Source organism: Pelophylax lessonae, assembly GCF_965119305.1.
Source record: "Pelophylax lessonae genome assembly, chromosome: 4".
Classification (NCBI taxonomy): Eukaryota; Metazoa; Chordata; class Amphibia; order Anura; family Ranidae; genus Pelophylax; species Pelophylax lessonae.
Window position 1 is genome coordinate 582,962,952 of NC_138771.1, and position 15,994 is coordinate 582,978,945.

Consider the following 15,994-nt stretch of genomic DNA (forward strand, 5'->3'; position numbering starts at 1 on the left):
CAGGTTACAGGGGTTGGCAAGGATGGGACGTGGGTAGATCTCGATTGATAGGTTTGATGATCCCTGCTATAGAGTATAGTGGAGCATACTTCTGACTGCTGCACTATATGCAATAAGGGGAATTACCCAAAACTGGATAACATGTCTGGAGCAGCTGTGCATAGTAACCAATCAGCTTCCAACTTCAGCTTAAGATCAAGTGTTACTAAACCCACAACAGTAAAATCAGTCTGTATCTGCAGTAAAAAAAAAAAAAAGCTGGTTATACTCACTGTGGCACCTAAGGGGTTAATCCTATGAATTGTGTAAAAAGGCTGTTTGATCCTGTCTTCTTCCACTGTCCCCAGTCAATCTGCTGATAGAACAGAGCCTTGGGGGCAAGTTGTACATGCTCAGTTTGGTGTGTATTGCTAGGGAGTTTTTTTTTTTTCTTGGGAGGGTACATGTGATCAGCGCAGGGCCAATCAGCACTGTCCAGACTGAGGGTAAGGGGTCCTGCAGCCTCATAGGACAATCAGGGGAGAATGAAAACTCCTCCTACAAGCTTTAATCAGTGCTCAGTTGGACACTGATGGAAGTCCCAAGACTGCTATATACTGCTGATGAGAAAAGGTATTTAGCAGTTTATATTTACTAAAATAATTGCATTTCCATGTCCTGGGTTTAGTAACACTTTAGGCTTTAAAAATAAAACCTAGAAGCTTATTGGTTGACAGTTTCAGCTGCTTCAGATTCTGTCTGCGCCAGTCATGGTGCATTTTGTTTTCTTTAACCACTTCAGCTCCGGAAGGTTTTACTCCCCCTTAATGACCAGGCCATTTTTTGCCATTTGGCACTGAGTTGCTTTAACTGACAATTTCGCGGTCATGCGATGCTGTACCCAAATACAAATAATGTTTTTTTTTCCTCACGAATAGAGCTTTCTTTTGGTGGTATTTTATCACCTCTGTGGTTTTTAGATTTTGCGCTATAAACAAGAAAAAGAGCGACAATTTTGAAAAAAAACGCAATATTTTTTACTTTCTACTATAAAACTTTCCCAATAAACAAAATTTTAAAAAATAAAATTTTTTTTTATTAGTTTAGGCCAATTTGTATTCTACTACATTTTTATGGTAATAAAAAAAAATCCCAAAAAGCGTATTGTAAATGGTTTGCGCAAAAGCTATAGCGCTTTACAAACTATGGGATAGATTTATTGACTTTTTATTTATTTATTTTATTAGTAATGCTGGTGATCAGCGATTTTTATCGGGACTGCGATATTGCGGCGGACAAATCGGACACCTAACTGACATTTTTGACATTTTTTGGGGACCAGTGATAATAATACTGTAATCAGTGCTAAATAATATGCACTGTTACTGTATAAATGACACTGGCAGGGAAGGGGTTAACACTCAGGGTGATCAAGGGGTTAAATGTGTTCCCTTTTGTGCTTACTAACTGTGTGGGGGGATGGGTAGGATAGAGGCAGAGAGAGATCAGTGATTCGGCTTAGCTGAATCACACGATCTTTCCCTGCCTCTCTGACAGGAGAGCCGTCTGCTTTGTTTACATAACCAGACAGCTCTTCTGTCATTCTAGCTGAAGATCGGAAAATTTTAATTCAAGAGATCATCCACAAATATCACTAAACAAGACCAGGGTCTCCAGCAGACGATCAAAAGTATGGAACTGCTTCTTACCCAATCCTCCCCAGTCACCACTTTTTTTACATGTAAGCGGAAAATTGAAGAAATTGCTTTGGAGCTGAACTGATTAAGGACGTGGTCAGGACAGTCTGTGCCTTTTTGATAGTGAGAGACTGTTCCCAGATAAGCTCTGTGCTAGCTTTTATCCTATGTATGCCAATTATTTGTGTGATCTGAAATACCCAGTTGACCTGAACTCTCTCCTGGCTGTTGAGCCCACGTCTCAATGCGGACTGTATTGGAGCGCTTCTAACCAAAAGCAGGACATTGTAAAGAAGGACTGAACCCATGTTCAGTCCACGTGCGCTCGCCCCCCGGCGGCATGTGCTCGCCCCCCAGCACCACGCGCGACCGACTTAGGGCTACGTCGGTTCGTACAGGAGGCGTTGGGGGGCAGCGCGCTCCCGCCTCTACTAGGCAGCGGGGATGCCAATCTACAGGGCCGGTAGCCGCGATTGCAGCCGGGCACCCGCGATCGCTCCCCGCTGAGAGAGGAAGGTCAGCTGTTGCAAACACAGCTGACCGTTCTTTTCTCTGAAATAATCACAAAGCGCCTGTGATCCTTCTAAATAGGATCACAGGTCTCTGTGGTCATTTCACAAGCCCCTCCCCCATACAGTTAGAAAACAATTCCCTGCCAATGTCATTATTACAGTAACGGTGCATATTTTTAGCACTGATTACTGTAGTAATGTCACTGGTCCCCTCAAAAGTGTCAAAAATGTCAGTTAGGGGTCTCATCTGTCCTCCGCAATATCAGAGTACTACTAAAAATCGCAGATCTCCGCCATTACTAGTAAAAAAATAAATAAATAAAAATGACATAAATCTTTCCCCTACATTGATAAATTTTGCGCAAACCAATCAAAATACACTTATTGCGATTTTTGTTTTTTAACCAAAAATATGTAGCAGAATACAAATTGGCCTAAAAGGATGAAAAAATTTTTAAATTTTTTTTTTTTTTTGCGAATGTTCTATAGCAGAATGTGAAAAAAATATTGTTTTTTTTTTGGTTTTTATTTTTCAGAATTGTCACTCTTTTTTTTTGTTTATAGTGCAAAAATCGCACAGGTGATCAAATACCACCAAAAGAAAGCTCTATTTGTGGGGAAAAAAGAACATAATTTTTATTTCAGTACAGTGTCGCACAACCGTGCAATTTTCCATTAAAATAACGCAGTGCCGAATCACAAAAAATGGCCTGGTCATTAAGAGGGCAAATCCTTCCGGTCCAAAACTGGTTAATGTCACACTCAGGACCGGTGGGTCCCGGTGGGTCCTCTTGCAGCTGGCCCGAGCACACAGGGGGGCCCACACAGGGAGGGGGATTAATGATGAATGACATTTACAGAAATCTTCCTCCAGAAGCTGAAAACTGACCTCTCCCCTCTCCCTGCTGCCAGCTTTTATCTGCTGAGAAAGACAGTTCCCTCGCTAATCCCCCTCCTTGTGAGGGCCCCCCCTCCCAGCTCTGGCTCTAATATTAGCTCTGCTTCTGAGTTTATTATCTCTGTAACTTTGTTTCTCTCTGCAGTTCTTCCTATACTCCTTGTCCCAGCCTGTATATTTTTTCATCTCCCCCCTCCCCCTTTGCTCTGTCTTCCTGACACAGTCACAGCTGATCAGCTGCATTCCCATGGGGTGGAAAATTTACAGATACACCGGTTCCATAGCTGCCTGTTATCTTGTCCCAGTGCAGTTTATTGTGCTTTATGTAGCTGGGCTTCCCACGTCTCTCCTCCAGACTGCTTCCTGACCTATGCAACTTTGCTTCTTCTCCCCTACACTGTCAGTTCCCCCTCCATCCCTGTATCAACTCCTTCTATTTAACAATTTACTAACTGATCTGGCAGTAGTAAACTCCATGTTTTATCTTGTAACCTAGAGGTAAGCCTATAATAGGGCTTACCTGTAGGTACAGTAAATATCCCCTAAACATAGCAGCCAGTGTTGGCACCAACACATGTGCACTGCGCTCTCAATGGATGACATACCCTCCATTGAAAGAGCTGTGCTGTGATCATGACATCTACGCGCATGCATGTGAGTTACATCATGGCAATTTGCCAAACGACTGGAGCCCAAGAAACCAGAGAGAAGACCAGATGGAGATGTAATCTCTCTTAGTAGTGACAGCACATCACTGGAGAGATCTGCATTTTAAGTTAGAAAAATATAAGTAGGACTCATTCCCACAGGTACTCTGGCTGTGTGAAGGAGGGGTTTGGGCTGGAGCCGCCTGACATTCTATGGGGATGCAGTGCCTATATGAACACAGCCGCAGGCCCTACTTGGACAGGTGTGCAGGTGATTGGCCCCCAAATGCACACTGTCTTTATTCGGACTGTACACCTGCATCCCCGCGCCTGCCAATTAGGACCTGCACCTGTGTTCGTACAGCTCCAGGTGGCTCAAGCAACATAAATGAACCACTGATTCACACTGTACAGACCACACCACCCATGTGCAAGACCCCAACACCTCCCCAACACAGATTTATTTTTCAACTCTGTTTCATCTTTTAGATTTAGCGGGAAATCTGTGAGTTATGTTGTATTTGTGTCTGCTAATAATTATTTTATTGTATTTTTATCAAAATATATCTTTAATATTTTCTTGGGGGGATACCCTGAGGCCCTGTCAGGTAGTCTGTATGGGGCCCTGCAATTTCTATCAGCAGCCCTGGTCACACACCACAGGGAGTGTCCAGCAAATTACAGCACTCAGAAACTGATGAAACAATGAGTTAGGTGCGGGTACACACTATAAGAAAATCTGGTGAACGATCGTCACATTTTCCTCATTTCACAGCAAATCGAATGATCGAAAATTAGTCTGTAAATTTTTGTACGACAAAGGTTTTTTTTGTTGTTTATTGTTTATGATCATGAACAGTCTTTCTTTTCTGATTTTTCTTGTACGAAAATCATACGAAAACGGTACACATTAAACAAAAATCGTTAGTTCTGTTCCCATACGAGAACATTTTTGGAGTTTGTCCCTTCAAGAGTTTTCATACGAAAAGTCAGAATCGGCTGTAGAAAGTTGTGTACACACTATAGGAAAATCGTACGAGAATTCTTTGGATGAAAATGTCCGCCTGATTTTCTGATAGTGTGTACGAGCCTTAAGAAACAAAATATAGAGTCTATTACTGATCGTAAGCTTTACACTAACAGATGAGTTATGTGTCTCTTACTTTGTTTTTTTTAGATATACCGGAGTGTTTGGAAGGTACACATGCATGTGGTTCTCACACAGAGTGTAACAATACAAAAGGAGGATATTTCTGTATGTGTAATCAAGGCTACCGCAGAGAAAACACCACACAGTTCTGTCCAACCAATAACAAAACAGAGAATGGATGTACAGGTGAGTGATGAAATGCAATAACACATTACGTAGATAGCAATATGTATTTTGTTTGCTGTTTACACATATTGCCACAAGGTTGGATATGACATTGGAGTTCCATGATCTACTTAAGGCTTGAGGCCTATGACTGAGCTTTTTATTTAAAGTAATGAACTCTAAGGGCTTGTTTGCACTCGAGGTCAGGGGGAGACTGTAACTATAGGTGGTTGAGCCCTTGTTTTACCTCCACCCTCCAAACCAGAAACCAGTAACCTTAAAATAACATGGCGGATGGATGAAGCTGTGCACATGCCACAGTTGCAATGTTTTGCCTTTTGCCTGCAGAAATTGTACCCCTTGCCACTTGTAGCGGGCAGCACCATCACTGAGCGCAGCCCATTTAAGTGAAAGGGACCACACTGCAACCACATGACAAATGCTAGGCTCACAGTATGGTTATCCCTTTCAAAAACTTTGTACGGCTGTAAAAAAAAAATACATTCAGGAGGTGGCAATAACTCGCTCCTGTACCGTTCTCTGAAAAGCAGTCGACCGCAAATCGCTTTTCAGAGACCAACACAACTGTGAATGACCCTAATACTGTCTTCATTTTACTGTATCATCAAGGCCAGATTTAAGCTTTTATCTCCTCAGGCCAGCTACCTTGTGCCATCCACCCAACACATGCCATACAGAACCAAAACAAGTTCAACATAAAATATTATAATATTGGTGTGCTTAGGATCCTCATTAACCACTTGACCTCTAGAAGATTTACCCCCCTTCATGACGTGCTTTTCTGCAGCTTCTCTGTTGAAGTCTTTTGAACCAAAAAAGCAAAAAAAAACAGTTTTGCATTTAGAAAAGTCCCTGACCCTTTCCAAAAATGGCGGGGCACAAAAATGCATTGATGTGAATGTGTTTATTAGGAACCCATGTTAAAAAAATTACCTGAGTTACTGCAAAAAGCATGAAAAAACACAATAGTGAGAATGGAGCCTCAAAACTGTGCTTTTTTGCTTTTTTGGTTCAAGAGACTCCAGTGGACAAGCTTCAGAAACCATATAGTGCGTTTTTACCGAGTTTTTACTGTGACTTTGAAGCAATTTGCGTTTTGTTTTTTTAAATCTGCTCAACAACAAATCCCCTCCCCCCCCCCCCCCCCCCAAGAAAAGCATAAAAGATACAAAACAAAAATCAGGCCAAAATCACGGTAAAAAAATGTAAAAAGCACTGCAGAAACGCTGTAAAGCAAACTGCATAGGTGTAAATCGAGCCTTAAACATATCCAATAAAAAAAAAAATTTTTAAAAATCTAATTTCTTTATAAAATGAGTACAATATGTACTGTATTTTCTGGCGTATAAAACTACTTTTGAACCTCAAAAAAATCCTCCAAAAATAGGGAGTCGTCTTATACGCCGAGTATAATATCTCCAAGGTACCCTGACTATAAGTATTACCGGTAGATGTAATCTCTCAAGACGCTGGCTGTGTGGGAATCCTGTACCAGAATACCGTATGAACCGTAGTATTGAATGCAAAGCCTGCTCGGATTGGCGGAGTAACATCAGCCCGCCTCTCTGACTCTGCCAATCCGAGCAGGTTTTGCATTAAATAATCGAATACATCGGTCTCCGTGATTGGCAACGGCGTGGTATAATGTATGTAGCCGAAGCTACGGTACATATGGTATACCGGTACAGGATTCCCGCACAGCCAGCATCTTGAGATTACATCTACCATTAATACTTATACTTAGGGTACCTTGGAGATATTATGAGAGATTACATGTATTACAGCACTTGGGGTACCTTGGAGATCTATGAGAAATCTGATGTTTTTCAATGGTGTTGCCTTGCTTCAGAAGGGAGGTAGTCTTATACGGCAAGTATAGCCCAAAACCTATGTTTTAACTTTAAAATTAGGGGGGTCGTCTTATACGCCCGGTCGTCTTATACGCCGGAAAATACGGTATTCTGCAACATATTTTTGGTAAAAAAAAATTGTATATTGATTGGTTTGCGGAAAAGTTATAGCATCTACAAACTATGGTATACTGTATATACTGGATTTTTTTTTTTTTTTACTAGTAATGGTGGCGATCAGTGACTTATAGTAGGACTCCAATATTGTGATGAACAATCAGACACTAACTGACATTTTTGACACTTTTTGGGAGCCAGTGACACTAATACATTGATCAGTGCTAAAAAATATGCACTGTCACTGTACTAAGAATACTGGCTGTAAAGGGGTTAAACATTAAGGTTGATCAAAGGGTTAATTGTGTGCCTAGATAGTGTTTATGTGTACACAGTGTGCTGCTTTTGGATGGATGGATGGATTTTATTTTATGGATAGATTTTATTTTATTCTGTGTCCCTTCCTGACGATTGACCACTGCGTCCGGTCAGGTCGCCAGCGGTGTGCACGCCCTACCCTTGCCGCCTTATATGTGTTATACGTTCGACAATCGGTTAACCACTTGCCGACCGCCTACCGCAGATATACTAGGGCAGGCTGACTCGGCTGCGCGAACCAACGTATGGGTACGTCGGTTCGATGGAGCGCTCCTGGGGGCAAGTGCGCACCGTCGGCGGCGCTAGCCTGCCCCCACTAGGCAGTGGGGATGCCAATCCATGGGCGCCCGCGATCGCTCCCCGCTGAGACAGAAGGACAGTCAGCTGTTGTAAACACAACTGACCGTTCTGCTCTCTGAAATGATCACAGAGCGCCTGTGATCCTCCTATATGGGATCACAGTTCTCTGTGTTCATTTCAAAAGTCCCTCCCCCATACAAATAGAAAACACTCCCCTAGGCTCACACTTAACCCTTTGATCACCACTGGGTTAACCCCTTCCCTGTCAGTGTCATTATTACAGTAACAGTGCATATTTTTAACACTGATTACTGTAGTAATGTCACTGGTCCCCCCAAAAGTGTCAAAAATGTCAGTTAGGGGTGTGATCTGTCCGCCGCAATGTTGCAAGGCCCGCTAAAAATCGCAGATCGCCGCCATTACTAGTAGAAAAAATAAAAATTAAATAAATCTTTCCCCTAGTTTGTAGACGCGATAATTTTGCGCAAACCAATCAAAATACGCTTATTGGGGGGTTTTTTTTACCAAAAATATGTAGCAGAATACAAATTGGCCTAAAAGGATGAAAAATTTAGATTTTTACATTTTTATTTTTGGGAATGTTATGTAGCAGAAAGTCAAAAATATTGTTTTTTTTTTTTTTTTTCAGAATTGTCCCACTTTTTCTGTTTATAGCGCAATAAATAAAAATCGCACAGGTGATCAAATACCACTAAAAAAGAAAGCTCTATTTGTGGGAATAAAAGGACATCAATTTTATTTGGGTACAGCGTCGCACGACTGCACAATTGTCTGTTAAAGTAACGCAATGCTGAATCGCAAAATGTGGCCTGGTCATTAAGGGAGCAAATCCTTCCGGTCCAGAAGTGGAGAAATTAAAATTACAACTAAATGAATACAAACGTAAACAATTCTTTCACCATACTGATACAGCCAGAAACCTGTTCACAGAAATAAAAATCTGTATTGTAGTGACTGCAAATGTCTGCAGACACAACCAGTATCACACGGACACAGCCATAAACATGTCCGCAGAGATAAAATCTGTACAATAGTACCACAGCCATAAATCTGTCCACTGACACAATATGTTCCATACCGATACAGCCAGAAACATGTCCACAGACACAACATGTACCATAGTGACAAAGTCATGAACATGTCCACAAACCTTAGATCGACCAATTATCGGCAAAGCCCATATATCGAGGTCTGATATGCACTTTCCCCGATATAACGGAATCAGCCCGGGAGGTTACCGATATTGCCAATATTTCAGGAAAGTGCTTGTAACGGAGTGATGTCTGCAGCTAGGTGCATCACCCCGGTACCGGCGTCCATAGCTGACGGTCGGCTGTCTTGTAATGACAACCGATGCGGCTGAGAAGCCGCTTGGCTGTCATTACAAGGAGTAGGAGGGGACGTCCCCCCCTTCCCGCCACCTTTCGCGGCTCGCCCGGGTCTCCCGTCCTACCAGGAAACCCGGGCAACCAGCCTGCACGGCCACCGAAGACCCGATCAAAGCCGCATTCTGCTCTGATCGGGTCTCCATACAAAAACCCGAAAGTGATGTAATGAATGACATCACTTCCGGGTACTGTCTGGTGCCAGATTAAAAAAAAATTACAGCATTCAAAACAGCCAAACTTGGCATTTTGAATGCTTTTAAGTGCAGAGGAGCCCCAGATCCCTCCACAAAGGTACCTGACAAATAAAAAAAAAATCTAGGCCCATATCCGCCGATACTGATATGCATTGGCCAAAATATCAGTATCAGCAACGAAAAACCGATATCAGTCGATCACTGCCACAAACACAATCAGTAATTTAGTGACAACCATGTCTACAGAGTCAGTCATAAAATACACACGTATGTCATATTATACACCACCCAGTGAAGGAAGGGAGGGGGCAAACTGCTACTGGCATAAATTGCAGGCAGCTAAAGTTACCTGCCACAGCCTTTCAAACCTTCCTGTCATAGTTTCACCATCTCCCAGTCGTTAGTACAAGACCATGAGCCGTCAGTGACAACTCACTTTCCGTTCTAAAGTTGCTCCACGGAATGCGATTCCAGCACAAACACATGTTGCATACATGCAATGCTATAGAAAAAAAGGGAAGCGAGACAATTCATGAAGCAAGCAAATATTCTGGGACATCTTAACATGGTAGACTGCTGCTAAAGTGTAACAACAGAAATTTGAATATTGTCATAGTTCATTAAGGGACACAGAAATCTTAGACAACTGGGTGATAACACTACTTACAGGAGGATTGAACACTATTAAAAGAAAAACTGTTGGCCAGCCATAGCAGGTATAACCCTAGTATGCTTCAGTTTTTTGCTAGAGCCCTTACAAGAATGGGTGTCTTTTTAGGTTCTTCTGACTTTAGGACACCTTTCTTAATAGCATTATCCAATCATTCTTTCCTCATTACCCTGATTAGGTGTCCATCTTATGAGTCTCTATATGCTGCCAAATACTCTTCCTTTATTTGACATTTGGGCACCCTTCTTGAGACCTGGAAAAGATATCAGATCTTGTGGTTGGGACACATATTGTCGATAAAAATGGTTATCCTCCTTAAATTGCTCTTTATATTTCCCGAACTCCCAGTTAAGTTACCCTCCCCCATCAATTGCGATCAATTCAAAACCTGATATTTGCTTTAATCTGGAACAAAGTTAAAAACCTTAAGTCAATCAAAAAACTCTTTCAGCTAAAAGACAAGGGAGGTCTTGCAGTCCCAAATAGAACATTTTAATACTCTTCAGTGCAAATACCGTAGCTTAACTTACAGCATATCAGAACTATAAAGACCCACCTCTTTGGACCCCCATAGAAGCATCTATATTAGATCCTATATCCATTGGGACTATCCTATGGTTACCTAAACGATTCCGTAAAATGGTTTCTAATCCCAATAAACACTCCTTTTTAGTCTGTGACAATTTTATATTCACTGGAAACCTTATGTCATCTTATTCCCCTTTACCTACTATTAAAAGCAATTCAATGTTAATTTCAGGGTATCTCCAACCATCTAGGTTCAGATGGTGGACCTTTAGGAACTTACACAGAATTTATGACCTACAAAATAAGTAAAATACAAACATATGAAATCATCGCATATAAGTGCATCACCAGTAGCGCAATAGCATCACCAAATAATAATAACAGTGATCCAAATATGTAAAAATCAAAGACAAAAAATCTAAAAAATAAAAATTGTCCCATAAACTGTCTTCTTTAGTGATATATTCAAATAAAAAAAAAAATGTGAATCCAGTAAAATCCAATTAGAGTTAAGTCACCACCGTTGTGTGTCATCACCGACCCACTCATATCAGATGGTAACTCCCCAAATGAAATTGCCCCCTATTCTCATGGTTAGGCAAATTTAGTTTTAGACAAAACAGCTGTTGAAAAGTCCTTTAGTAAGCCAATTCACTTCCCCAACCCTCTTGCAGTAAATAACACTCCGTTGGTGGAAAGATAGGCTCCACTCTCCACTAGTGTAATATTGTCAAAACCTCCAGCATTTATTAAAATCAAAATCAAAATTCAATTCACTCACATATTAAAACCTTGTAACAGGCATTGTAAAACTGATGTGATACACAAATGATCAGATCCCCATGGATCTCACCTCCTCCACGCTGAGTAATGACCATCCAGGGACCATCACTCGCTCTCACACTGTTACTGCAATGATTCCAGATGTCACAGGGGGCTACTGGTGATGCACTTAGGCTCCATTCACACCTGGGCGTTTTTCAGCTCCAAAAACGCTCAAAAGAAACGTTTCCAAAGCGCCCAACAAGTAAAACCCCATTCATTTAAATGGCCCCTGTTCACATCTGAGCGTTTTAACGCCTGAAGCAAAACGCCCAACGCTCAAAAAAGTACATGAGCTTCTTTTTGGGCAGATTACAGGCGTTTTCCATTGGTCTCTAGTCAATCTAAAAATGCCTGCACAAAAAACGCCTGCAAAAACGCCCATAAAAACGCCTGAAAAAACGTCTGAAACAAAAACGCCCAGGTGTGAATGGAGCCTAATATGCGATAATTTCATATGTTTGTATTTCACTTATTTTGTTGGTTTTATATTATAAGTAGCAGCATTTATCTCATTTTTTTTCTGCTATGAAAACAGTACTCCACTTACCTTCTCGGAAAGTCTCCAGATATCTGCAAGTTAAGAATTTTGTGACACGTTATTAGCTTTTCACTTTAAACCCTAACCCCTTTTGAAAAATGTTGTTTACATGATCCCAATGCTAAAAACCTTATCACCATGAGTTATACATCCATCCTTGGAAAATAGGTCTCTTTTCCACATTCATATATGATGAAATGGGAGGAAGATCTAGGTGAGAAGTTAGAAGAAAAAGATTGGCATCATATTTGGCATACCACATTGCTCAATTAATACAGCAATTGAATCTTATTATAAATTATTGATGCGTTGGTATATGAATCCCCAACGTCTGGCTAAAATTAACTTTCAATCACTGATAAATGTTTCCGAGGCTGCCATACAACCGACACACTAAAGCTGGATACACACTATACAATTTTCTTTAGATTTTTTTCTTTAGATTTACCAAAATCCATATAATATGAGGTCAAACCTAAACACTTTCAATTAGTATGTAATCAGGCAGGCCCTTGTACTACATAGTTGAAGGTAAAGCCCCGTACACAGGTACTGATCGTCGGCCGAACGATCGTCCGTCTTTTGTCCAGGGCTGTCGTGTCTGTTGAAAACTGCAAAAGACTGAACACGAATTTTGTCGGCCAACAACAGCCCACTGCAGAAGTGATGTCATGTGATGGTTAACTTTCCTTGTCTTTTTTCCTTCTCTGAGCATGCCCAGTCTTGCTAATCTGCTGTCTGTCGGCCGAAATCTGTATTGACTGGCGAACAATCGGCTGTTCTGGTGACGGACAACAAAAATTTTAAAGTATGCACGACAGATTCTGTTCGGCCGAAAATGCGCTGTCGGCTGTCGGAAGCATCATACTAACAAGCCTACAATCGGCCGATTGGTCGTCGGCCGAATATTTACGGCCGACAATCGGTACGTGTGTACGGGGTTTAAATCTAAAGGAAATCTAACAACAAAAGTTGTATACTGTAGTGTGTATCTAGCTTTAGACACATCTGTTGGGAGGGCCCCAAAATTAAAGATTTCTGGATTCATGTTTACCGAATGATACATACACTTGTGAGTATAAGATTACAAAAAATTCCAAAGATTACTTAATTTGGAACCACCCAATTGCACTAATGACCAGTTCTGTCTTCTCACATTTCTATTCACTGCAGCCTATCAAATTTTAGCAAAATGTTGGTGGACCTCCTTACTTACTTCTACTTTAGTTAAGAACAAGATGATGAAAAAAACGTGCTGCCATTCTTTACAATAAAATCCATAAATTTGAGAAAATATGGTCTCTTTAGATTAAATCTTACCTTCCACAAGACTTTGATAAATCCTTGTTCTTTTTATGAGCTAGTTACCAACTTTTTTCATGTACACTCTTGGTCCTCATTCCTGACTTCCTTTCTGGTCCTTTCTTTCTTTCTTTTCTCTTTTTCCCCTTTCACTTATCCTCGACCTTCATATCAACACCATGATGGTAGAATGATGGTTAAAGCCTAAAAAATGATTCTATATTTCTCTATATCATGCCTAGAAATTTCCCAAAACTGTGTATAAGACAGGGGGTGGATCAAGCCTGTCTATTAGTTACATAAAGTCATTGCTCACCATTACAACCTTCTTGCTGCCACCAGTGTCCTAACAACCAATAACATCAATGGTTGATAAAGAGTACATTGGGCATCTGCACAGTGTTCTTGTTTGTCCCTCCCCTGCCCACTTTATTAGCACTGGGGTCACATTAACTAAGTGAGGAAGAGAAACTGAGGGAGAAGAGAAACACTGGAATTCTAGTCAGTACCAGTGTGCAAAAGTGTGTTGCTTTGGAAGAATAAATCACCTCGAATGTTTGGTGTCATATGTACTAGATAGCCTAGTATAGCCTCTAGATTGTGCAGAATTGTAAAAGGTGCCTTGACTATAAAGAGATTGAGAAACACCTCTCCATATAATTTTTGATAATATAATCTTTATTATCATTCATTTTTATTCCATTTGATATGTATGAATAACCATTTAGGATTTTATGTGTATCTTTAATTCTCCATTATAAATATAGAGTTATTGTCAGTGTTGTAAGTAACTGTGTTTAAGTAAACGGCGTTACTTAATGCAGTTACTTTTCAGGGTAACGAGTAATCTATCAGATTACTCGTCCTTTCCCTGTAACGCCGTTGCCGCTACTTTCGGCTGCGTTACTGCAATTACATCTACCGCCACTAGGTGGTAGTAGATGTAATTGTATTCCCCCTCTCCTCTATGACCGCGGTACAGGAGTGGAGAGAGAAGAGAAGAGGAGGAGACTCACGATCGTCTCGTCGGGGACAGTCAGTCACAGGCTCACAGCAGGACAGCAACAGGCAGCGCGCAATTAGAGGGCAGGCTCACGCTCGAGACAGCAGCAGCGGGTGACGAGCGGGAGGTGGAGTCTCATCCGTCTGACGTCACCCGCTGCTGCTGTCTCGAGCGTGTGTGGCTGGCTGCTGCTGTGCAGAGCCCACATCGCTGATGCCTTGTAGTATTACACGCTGATGTGCCTGTTTAAAGCCTCGCAATTGTAAGTGCATTTTCATCTATTAAAGCTTTCAACTATTTACAGTCTGCACTTACAGGTTCCGCTTCTCTCTTTTTTTACATATATCCCACGGAGCTTCTGTCAATGACTTGGGCCTTTTGATATATGTTCTCTGCCTGGTCCTTAGCCTCTAAGTGCTACTTGCCTATACACCTGGAGCCCGCTGATTGATGTGGACGCATATTGCTATTTTTGACCTTCTGGTAAAACAGGGGTCTAATTATGAGGTGAGGGCATATGTGTGCTGTCTGGTGGAGGGTGATCACTGGTTTAGAGTTGCTGTCTCCTACATCCTTTTCAACGCCTAGTGGATCCAAGGACTTTTTTGCAGTTTCTTTGGGACTTTTGCCCTTCATGTACACTTAATATATTGTGTTTACAGGATTTGCGCTGCACCATTTTGTTTGTAATTTCTGTCTGGGAATTTGCTGTGTATCCCGGGTCGGTGTCCAGCTGGCATTTCTGTCCTCATCTAAGCTTTATTTACCTGTCTGCGCTGATTGTTTTTGTCCCAAAAAAAAAAAGTCACAGACAGTCAGGACCCCCACAGCCACCCACCCACCACCAGGCAGTGTGCTACCGACACCACCGCCAGCAGATACCAAAAAAAAAAATTAAGTCAGGTCAGGAGCACTCAGACCCCCACAACCAGTGTGGCACGTCACCACCAGTGTGCCACATCACCACTATTGTGCCACGTCACCACTATTGTGCCACGCCACCACCAGTGTGGCACGTCACCACCAGTGTGCCACATCACCACCATTGTGCCACGTCACCACCATTGTGCCACGTCACCACCATTGTGCCACACCGCCACCACCACCAGTGTGCCACACCACCACCAGCCAGCCACTCCAGGCAGCAGGTACCAAAAAACAAAAAAAAAATACAGTTGCTCACACAGTCAGGAGGACTCAGACCCCCACAGTGTGCCACACCGCCACCACTATTAAAGATCTTATAGAACATAATTGCATTATAAAATAGTAGAAAAAAAAAAGTCGCAGTTACTTTGCTGAGTAACTAATTACTTTTTCAATGTGATAACTGAGTCAGTAACTCAATTACTTTTTGGGAGAAGTAATTTGTAACTGTAACTAATTACTTTTTTAACCACTTGCCTACAGTGCACTTTCACCCCCTTCCTGCCCAGACTGATTTTCAGCTTTCAGCGCTCTCACACTTTGAATGACAATTACTCAGTCATGCAACACTGTACCCATAAAAAATTTGTGTCCTTTTTTTCACACAAATAGAGCTTTCTTTTGATGGTATTTAATCACTACTAGGTTTTTTATTTTTTGTGCTATAAATAAAAAAAGACTGAAAATATTGTGAAAAAACACATTTTTCTTTGTTTCTGTCATAAAATCTAGCAAATGAGTAATTTTTCTTCACAAATTTTGGCCAAAATTTATACTGCTACTTATCTTTGCTAAAAATAACCCAAATAAGTATATATTATTTGGTCTTTGTGAAAGTTATAGAGTCCACAAGCTATGGTGCTATTCATTGAAAATTGATCACACTTGATCACACCTGATGTACTGAAGGCCTATCTCATTTCTTGAGACACTAAAAAGTCAGG

General features: G+C 41.3%; 1 protein-coding gene across 1 annotated transcript in view; it reads left to right on the forward strand.

Annotated features, from left to right (window-relative positions):
• ADGRE5 (adhesion G protein-coupled receptor E5) overlaps window positions 1-15,994 on the forward strand; it is a gene marked incomplete at its 5' end in the record, with an annotated part of 183,202 nt that overhangs the window by 66,296 nt on the left and 100,912 nt on the right. Inside the window, one exon of the mRNA XM_082256377.1 lies at window positions 4,911-5,069. Within this exon, the coding sequence (XP_082112503.1) occupies window positions 4,911-5,069 (159 nt within the window). The remainder of the gene's footprint in view (window positions 1-4,910; window positions 5,070-15,994) is intronic.